The sequence below is a fragment of the Salvia miltiorrhiza genome, chromosome 6, assembly GCF_028751815.1.
Source record: "Salvia miltiorrhiza cultivar Shanhuang (shh) chromosome 6, IMPLAD_Smil_shh, whole genome shotgun sequence".
NCBI lineage: Eukaryota > Viridiplantae > Streptophyta > Magnoliopsida > Lamiales > Lamiaceae > Salvia > Salvia miltiorrhiza.
Window position 1 is genome coordinate 8514378 of NC_080392.1, and position 9326 is coordinate 8523703.

At 37.6% G+C, this 9326-nt stretch overlaps 1 protein-coding gene and 1 pseudogene across 1 annotated transcript; both read right to left on the reverse strand.

Annotated features, from left to right (window-relative positions):
* Positions 1 to 746: 746 nt before the first annotated feature.
* On the reverse strand, positions 747 to 1788 carry LOC130990445 (glycine-rich RNA-binding protein 10-like). The gene is made up of 2 exons (XM_057914679.1): positions 1530 to 1788; positions 747 to 1141 (listed from the first exon to the last, which is right to left on the reverse strand). The coding sequence occupies exons 1-2, from the start codon at positions 1786 to 1788 to the stop codon at positions 747 to 749; spliced, it is 654 nt and encodes a 217-aa protein (XP_057770662.1).
* Positions 1789 to 2990: 1202 nt separating this feature from the next.
* Positions 2991 to 9326, reverse strand: part of LOC130990446 (IQ domain-containing protein IQM1-like) — a 15357-nt pseudogene continuing 9021 nt past the window's right edge.

Consider the following 9326-nt stretch of genomic DNA (forward strand, 5'->3'; position numbering starts at 1 on the left):
CCCACTTTTTAATTAAAACATTATTCCATTTGTTCCAATAAAACTGGCCACCTTGCTAAATTTATTTGTTCCATTTAAATGGTCCAAACTCAAAATAGAAAGAATTTGGGTTCAATTAAGTCCAACTAATTAGAAATTACATCCACTAATTAAGGCTCCCCTTATCTCTCGACTAATTAGGCCTCACTCTAATCTAGCTGCCTCTCTTGACTTCTCTCTATTCATTGCCATCTGCTGAATGCATCCTTTACCTATAGAAGTGCAATGGGCTCTAGGCTTGGCCCATGTGTCTGGTCCAACAGCTTGTGCAGATAAGGTTAACAGATTTTGTTTCCTTACAAAGAATTGGAGATACACCAACAATAGGGTAAGTGAATCTCTAATTCTTTGACAAGTTATCACTCTGGATCCACCTAAATAAGGTAAGTGAATCTGATACACGAAGCCCTAGCTTTAGTTTAGCCCACTTATAGATAGCCCATAGCCCATTAGGTTATCATTATCAATGATATAAATATTGTAATCTCTAAGTTATTACTTATGGAATGAATATTTGAGTTGATGTTTATCAAATCTATCTCTCTTCTCCCTTGATTTCTGGAGTTGAGCTACTCGAATTGCTCCACCATTGATCGTGATCGTATCAATTGGTGCTTTCATTGAGAGAATTTCTCTTTGAATATCAAAAAAAAAAAAATGTCCAGATCAGAAATTCTCGCCGCCCTTGAAAAGCTTCGAATCTCCATCTACAGCCTGCAATCCTCCTTCGAGGCAAATTTTCCGACCACCAACAAGTTCCCTCCGGCTACTGCTCCAGATGTGTGTTGGTCTCCATCCTCTTCGCCACCACCCCCAAACGTGCCGCCTTCATTTCCAATACTGCCAACACCACCGCCGCTGTACCGGCCACCGCCACCCCCGGTCGGGCACATCCTTGCCACATGGTCGTTCTCACCGCACTTGAAGCAGCCGCTGCAGCTGTCAACACCACCGCCGCTGCCACCGCTAGCTCTCCAACCTCCGCTGCAGACACCCCCTGATGTACCGCCTTCACTCACAATACCACCAACACCACCATCGATAACTACTTCGGTGAATCCTCCGCCAATTCTTGGCAGTCGATTTTGGTTACTCGTCGATTCTAAGGACGAGATTGTGGTCGATGTTTTTGAACCCATATTTGATGCTATTGCGAAAGTTTTAACCCCGCCGGCGTCTCTAGTTTTTACCGGTCCATGGCTGTTTTCGCCGGTCAAGAGGTTCGGCTAGATGGTGAACCGCCACCGGATCCGCTAGCCGTATCCAGCAAATCAGTTCTTGAGTTAGTTTGCTGGAACTTTTGTCGAGCACGTGGTGGGCATAAATGTATCAAGCTTTCCAATTAGTTCACCTTGCGGACAAGGTGATTGTGAAGGAGTGGGGAATGATACACGAAGCCCTAGCTCTAGTTTAGCCCACTTATGCATAGCCCATAGCCCATTAGGTTATCATTATCAATGATATAAATATTGTAATCTCTAAGTTATTACTTATGGAATATTTGGGTTGATGTTTATCAAATCTATCTCTCTTCTCCTTGATTTCTGGAGTTGAGCTACTCGAATTGCTCCAACCATTGATCGTGATCGTATCAGAATTCTCGCCTTCTTCTTCCGTATGTTGATGGGTATGCCGCTTTGCCCAGTTTTTATCCAAAATCATGCATCTCTCTCTATCGCCTTTGCCTTCTGTCTTCAGTTCTAGTCTGATCCATGTCTCCTTCTCAGGCTCCGCTCCTGAATCCCGCATGATACTTGATCTGAGCAATTAAAAGGTGCACCGAGTGCTATGCTCATGAATGATTTCAAGTCCTTGCTTATTTTGCAGAATGCAGTATGTCTGTCCAACATCTACTTGCAGGCTTGTGCCCAAGATGTATCCTCTACCGTCCTAGACACACAAAAAAAAAAAAAAGAAGAAAACAAACCTCGATCCAGACTAAAAGGGGCACAGAAACGAGCTTGTTAATGGTGCAACTCGATTCACATCTGCGAGTCCTCACATAAGTGAGGGAGGAGGTATTGCAGCATTGGTTTTCGGAGAGCGGCGACCGCTCTTGCCATCATTCCGTAGAGAAAGAAACGCGAGAGGGAGGCAGAGTGTTGAAAATTAATGGTACGTAAAAATGTTTTCTTACATGAAAAATGATTAATTTTTTTAAATTTTCTACCTTAATGAATATATTTTATTTTGCTATGAGAATCGACACTTTTATGTAGACTCTTGGAAAATTTTAATTTTTAGCACTCTTTACAGGAGAAAAATATAAAACTATAGATTTGCCCGGAACACTACAAACCACACACACACCCCACCTAGTGGTTATTGTGGCCCGAGAGTACTCGAACATGGGACCTCATTAACAACAGGCAACCAACCCTAACCACTAGTGCACGAGTGCTATACTTGATCTGAGCAAAAGGTGCACGAGTGCTATGCTCATGAATGATTTCAAGTCCTTGCTTATTTTGGCAGAATGCAGTATGTTCTGTACCAACATCCTACTTGCAGGCTTGTGCCCAAGATGCATCCTCCCAGTCCCAGACACAAAAACAAAACAAAAAAAAAAAATAGAAGAAAAAAACTCGATCTAGACCTAAAAGGGGCACATAAAACGAGCTTGTTAATGGTGCAACTCGATTCACATCTGCGAGTCCTCACATAAGTGAGGGAGGAGGTATTGCAGCATTGGTTTTCGGAGAGCGGCGACCAGCTCTTGCCATCATACGTAGAGAGAAAAGAGAAGAGGAGGAGAGTGTTGAAAAATTAATGGTACGAAAATAATTGTTTTCTTACATGAAAAATGGTTCATTTTTTAAAATTTTCTACCTTAATGAATATATTTTATTTTTGCTATATGAGAATCGACACTTTTATGTAGACTCTTGGAAATTTTAATTTTGAGCACTCTTTACAGTAGAAAAATTAAAACTATAGATTTGCCCGAACAATTTGAGTGAATTCGTGAATTATAACATGTACGTATAAGATTCAGTGACCACAGCAGTTATTTGTAGCAGCTAAAAGCACACGGTGTAAGATATAGATTGGTGGATTTGATTCCCATGAACATGTAGAGAGAGAAGAATAAACAGTGATGAAAAGCCTATCCTCATCTCCAAAAAGGGAAAGGATTAACTGGAATGGCCAATCACCCAAACGAATCAAAGAATGAAGATTTGTTAGTTAGTTTGTGATGAAGCTTGGTTTGGGTGCGGGCGTCCTCGGGCTAGGCATCCCCATATGCGAGACGCGAGGAGATAGTCGGATCTTAGGACTCGGCCGCGGCGACGGGATGGGCCCGTAGCTGGCGACGAGTCCAGTCGGCGGCCGAGGCGACAGCTTCACGTGTTCCATCGCTCGCGACTGCAGGTCCGTCGGGTACTCGCGCACGCACCCGATGCGCGGTCCGAATCCGGTGCTCCATTTGCGCGACATGCGCTTGGCCACGCTCGTCTCCTCTTCCGCCGCCGCTCTGGGAATGGACGCTTGTTTGCGAGGAGCATCATCATCATCATCGGTTGCACGCCTCCTGACGTTGGCGAGGTCCACGGAATGGTCCTCGAGGAAGGTTATGAATTCCTGGAAGTTCTCCTCTGTTGGGAGATAATGGCCGCTGTAAGGCCAGATGGCCTCCAGAACACCGCGGCGGGCCACCAATCTTCCCGCGGCGGTGATGGCGCCGCCGGCCAGGAAGCTCGAGTGCTGGAACACCCCTTTCTGCTTCCGCCCGATGTACAGGCTCCTCATCGTGCTCAGCACGAATATCCACTTTGACCCCTCCGTCGTGCTCACCAAATCGCCGCTCTCTTTGTACACTAGCTTCCCATCTTCGATCACAACTTGGAAGGATTCTCTCTCTTTCTGTCACCATTCCAACTCAATTCATTAATTGCTACATGTTGGATATATAGAAACAAGAAGACTTACGGGTCCCAGATATTTAATGCATTGGCGCTGCAAATTGATCCGAGGGCATTTCTCCAGATTTAATTCTTTGCCATCTCCGACATCCAACCTTGGATAAATATATAGTTGGAAAAACCATGTGAGTGAAAAGGAGAAATGCAAGACGACTGATTTCCTTCCATACTTGAAGGAGGAAGTATATATATACCAGTAAAAGAAAGGTTGCGCGCTTTCACTTAAAAACCAGACGTCGTAGTACAAGTGTAAATTGTGGCCATACCGATGGCGTGGATCAATCTGCACAATATATCACACATTTTAGCATCATTGAAAAATTAACTACAGATCAATCTGGTTCAAATTCCATTAGATTTGTGTGTGTTGGCCAAGCGGTAATGAGTTAATGTCTAAAGCCAAAGGTCTTGGGTTCGAGTCTCTGTGACACGGCCTTTAAATTTCTTTATTTAATACTGTTAGAAAAAAAAAAATCACTTACTGCTTCAAGCCAGTGTTGTAGAGCTAGTTTTTGAGCCTTTTCATCTTTGGACAATCCCTTCCCAACCTGCAAGAAACTCCACTTTTAGTTCAAATATTAATAATCCTAGCCGATCTAATCATTTACTTTGATGAATTGATAATTAGTTTTGAGCTTGTTTGATTATATTATCTTTCAATTACTCATTCATATGTTGTATAACTATTCTATCACTCAAATTAGACTCCCCTAATAATATAAGAATAGGAAAAGAATTAACTGACCTTGGCGCTCTGGTTCTGGCTCTAGACCAACGTGAAACAGCAGTTTCCGGCTTCTCATCGTTGAAGAATGAGACAGAGCTCCTCTTGAGAGCTGCAAAGTCCAAAGCCTTCCACCTAAAACGACGACGTGACTCAGAATTGGAAGCTTAATCAATTAAGATAGAGAGTAGATATATAAGAGAGAAACAAACCATAGCTCCTCGACGACTACAGCGCAATCTGCAAGGTTTCTTCGAGTCCGGTAGCTCTTGTACACCTTCTGCAGCTTCAGTGCAGCGGCGTCCAGCTCGCTCACGGGCCGCGGCCGCGGGGAGAAGAAGCTAAGCCAGCTTTAGGGGAAGAGGCAGTGGATGATTTCCATTTGCTGCTGATTCTTCAACTACTAGATTCTTGAAAGAAAGCTGGGGTTCAAGAACTATGTTGATGGGCTCGATATTTCGCACGTGCAGCAAGTTCTTCTTGCCCCCTCTTGCACTTTTTTAAGGTCATCTTTAATTTCTCTCTCACCAAGATTTTGATTTCTTCAACTATGTATACTGATTAATCCTCAACAACCTGCATCATGTTTTCAGACAACCATTATTTCAGTGTCGAGATAAAAATTAAAGTGTTGCAAAATTGAAAATCCCATGCAATAGCACAAATGACTAACCGAACTGAAAATGAAAATCCGAAGAAAAATTATGTTATGTAACTACTTTTTTTGGGTGTATTTATATATGCTTGTGATTATGATCATTACCTTCTCTGTATATATTCTTGAAAATGAAGGTGAAATATTGGACTACACATGTTGTGGGAGACCAGAGAATTTGAATACTTTGATTGTCAATGTCATCTTCTTAGATTGCAGATACTGAGAAACTTCTGATGCTTTCTTGGGGAATGCATAAAAAATGTGGGTTCATTTACTAGTATATATCCTTTTTAATTTATTGATTTAATAGTATAGTACGTTGGAGAAAACGACTTTAATAACATATGTTGTTCAACTTCCCTAAAAAACATGTGTTGTTCTTCAATAGTTGCATCCTTAGGCAGTTTTGGGTATTGTGAAAAGTCAGCTTCAAAATTTGGCTACTTAATTTTTTGTGAGAAAAGGTTGCGCTGAATATTTTGTGGGGCGTTTAGATTGGCTATACTATTATATTTAGATGCAGCCCTTTGTGTAAAGACCAAAAACTTTGGTAAAGTTTGCAATTATATTTAATCAATAATTAATTGAATAATTAAATAAATTAGAAGGTCGCACCAATATTTCATCTTCGGTTCCAAACAATATATTTTTTTATATGGATCACTTGTATTTTTCTAAAATATATATTTTTAAGTGATGCTGATCAGTTGTGTTAATTTTATAATATAGGTGGCGTGTGCAAGTGATACGCGTATGTGAAAAATGAAATACAACTCGTGCGGTAGACTTGGTTAATTAACAAAGGATTTCATTTCATCGTTATCCTGTTATATTTGCCCTAAACAAACCGTAATTATTGGGTGCTAACTGCTAATATTGTTCCAATATAATTAAAATACTTTGGTCCTGGTCTATAAATATAATGTATTAAATTTATGTCACATCGATGTGACAGATGATCTACTTCTTATAATATGGGCTGAATACGAAATTCCACCGGCTTTCATGTGCAAAGGAAAGGAAGACTAACCCAACAATTGACCCTTCAAAATTCATGTAGGACTTTCAAACAGAGAAGCTAATTTTTGTTCATGCTTTAGCTCGTTTTGCTTTTTCTTGCATTGATGTAAAGATTTGGAGTCGGACTTCCGACTGGCTCGTAGATTTGATTCGTCAATTTAAATTAATATAATTCCGCGGTTTCTCCTAAAAAAAATTCATGTAGGCAAAGACATAAGGCTCCTAGCTATTTAATTTTACGTCGAATTCGTGACAACTATAGTTCGTTTAGGTCATTCAACTATGTAGAAACAAATTTTGCTCTAGTACTAATTTTGGTCTATGCAGACGCTAAAAGCCAAAACTCTGTAGTTTTAATTTTGAATAGCTATTTTAGTTATCATGCTTTACTAGATTTTAGTTTCTATTATGTTAATGTTTTTTTTTTTTGAGAGAGAATTACAAGACTCTATTATGTTAATGGTTGGTTGAATTATTTCTTTATCGTTTATTCATTTTTTAACGCTCAAATATACAATGGGGGGGGGGGGGGGTCAGGTGTGGCATGGTGGGTTTAGGTATTTTATTAAATATATGTATATTATAGTTATATATATAAGTATAATGGGGGTACAGATCCTATTCTCCAACTAAAAACTGTTTGAAGTAACATGATATCCAAATGGCTAAATCCATTTGGATTAAATTGATTCGAAGCTTGACTCGACTTTTGAGTCAAATTGGCAGAAAATCAATATTAATGTTTCACAAAAAGAAGTTTCAACGATAACAAAACAATCATAATATTAAAAATAAAATGTGTTTTACTTTAAAGACTCCTAATAAAAGTTTACCAACTTTTATACATATATTAAATTAAGTTCAAAATTGAATTTATATATTATATTTTTATTTAAATAATTTAACATATTTTTGAAAATGGGTAGAAAGTACTATATTTAATTAAAATAAATTACCATTTAAAAAATAAAAATATCCACTGAATGATGATTTTTAAAGAAAATTTAATGATGAATTATTATTCAATTATATATATATATAATATATATAATTATATATATATATATATAGGGGAAGGCTAAAATAAGAACGCTTCTTAAAATATAAATTAGGAACTATTTTCAGCCCTTAGATCATCAAGATCTACGGTTGATTCATTATTTTGTTGGATAAATTCATGGTCCTGAGTTCGAATCCCAAAGGTAGCAAAAAAATATTTTTCGCAATTCATACCTTTATACAGTTTATTCATGCGTGTTATACATAAAATTCATGCTTTTTTGCTGGTTCGTAATTCTTAAAATAAGGGTGGTTTATTGAATAACCGCCCCCTATATATATATAATATATATAATTGGCACTACAAAAAAAGTTTCTACTAATGACATGAGGTTTGGTAGCTAATAGAGTATTTGTGTCACAAAAAAAATGGCGTTTGGAAGTGTAACTATTAGTGATTAGCTACATTATCAAATGTCACTAATTTTTATGACACACATAATAGCTACCAAATCTCATGTCACTAGTGGAATTTTTTTATAGCGTGGTCAAATTTCTTATTAAAATACAATATTTAATGATTTTTTTGTTCTCAGTATATATAATGATTATACTAAAATTATGAAATGAAAAATGTATAAAGGGTAAGGATGTCTTCTTATGTTGAAAATGAAAATTTATTGCCTTTGATCCGGATCAAATTGATCCAAATAGTATCACCCTATCCAAGTTAATCATATTTAGTGCAAGTTAAGTTGTGTGATTTCTCTGTTAAAAAAAAAAAGTTGTGTGATTTCTTTGCATATTATTACAATCTACACCAAACAACGATTTTAACATCCCTTAATTTGTTCTTCAAAAAAAAAAAAATCCCTTAATTTGAGGAACAAAATTAAATAATTGCTTTAAATTTAAGATAATTAATTAAAGAGTTGTATATATATACGTAGTTGAGAAAATTCTGGTGCAGATGATAATGATAAGTATTATCATACCTCGGAATTTAAGGAAAAAGTTTCCCCATTTCTTGAAGAAGACTAGTAAGAATGCACGCGACCCTTTTCTCGTAGCTGCAGAAGTGAAGATCCTAGAGAGATATATGGGAAGCAAGAGGGAATTTGTTAGATAAATGTGTATTGCCCCAACAATGGTAGATCACTATATACTCACTCTATTCAAATAAGACTTTGAGAAAGTGGAAAAGCAGAACAAATTATATCATTGCACTAATAAGGCCACATACGTCCTAATTTATGTGGTGATTTTTTTTTAACCAATGTCGTATGGTTTAGGCATGCAAATGTCAAAGTTGTTAGCCGACGCCACTATGATTTTTGGATGTCCGATCTTTTTGGAGCATAAAAGGTTGTAATCTAAGTTGGGCCTAAATTCTTAATTTGGGTTGGACAATCTAGCTCAAGCCCATTGGGCCATTATATATTTAATATTGATTTTTTTCAGACCTGTAAAAATATAGCCTAACTCATTCAATTCGCCGGAGACGGAATGGGTTAGTCGGCGGCAGCTCCTTCAAGGTGCTCGGTCTCGGTGTGGGCGGCGTTGAGAGAGAAAAAGGGTGGGGGCGTCAAATGAAATTAAAATAGTAATTTTCATATTTATATCGTTTGATTGAATTGATGCATGTCAACTTCAATTTTGATTAATGTTTAATTGCGAAAAAATTACAACAATATTTAAGTTTTTGCATTTTTTGGATAATTTTTAAAATTAATGAAACCAAAATGAATCTAATACTAACGTATTTAGGCGTTAATAACTCTTTAATATTTTAAGCAAATCGAAAGAAACTTCGTAGTTCTAGACACACATAGATTCTCTCTCATATATCTCTTTGTTCTAAAAATTGTAGCCAAAATTGGGGTTTTCATTCAGCATCTGGGCGTTTCCTAACTGGGAAAGTTTATATGGAAATAAATCATGAAAATGAGAAAAGAAACGAAGA

What these genes read in the sequence shown, in the direction of transcription:
- LOC130990445 (XM_057914679.1), bottom strand. Translation starts at nt 1,788, where the DNA reads ATGCGGGATTCAGGAGCGGAGCCTGAGAAGGAGACATGGATCAGACTA. An exon ending in TCAACCCAAATATTCCATAA is followed by an intron (nt 1,142 to 1,529) that starts GTAATAACTTAG and finishes TCTCGTCCTTAG; the next exon opens with AATCGACGAGTAACCAAAAT.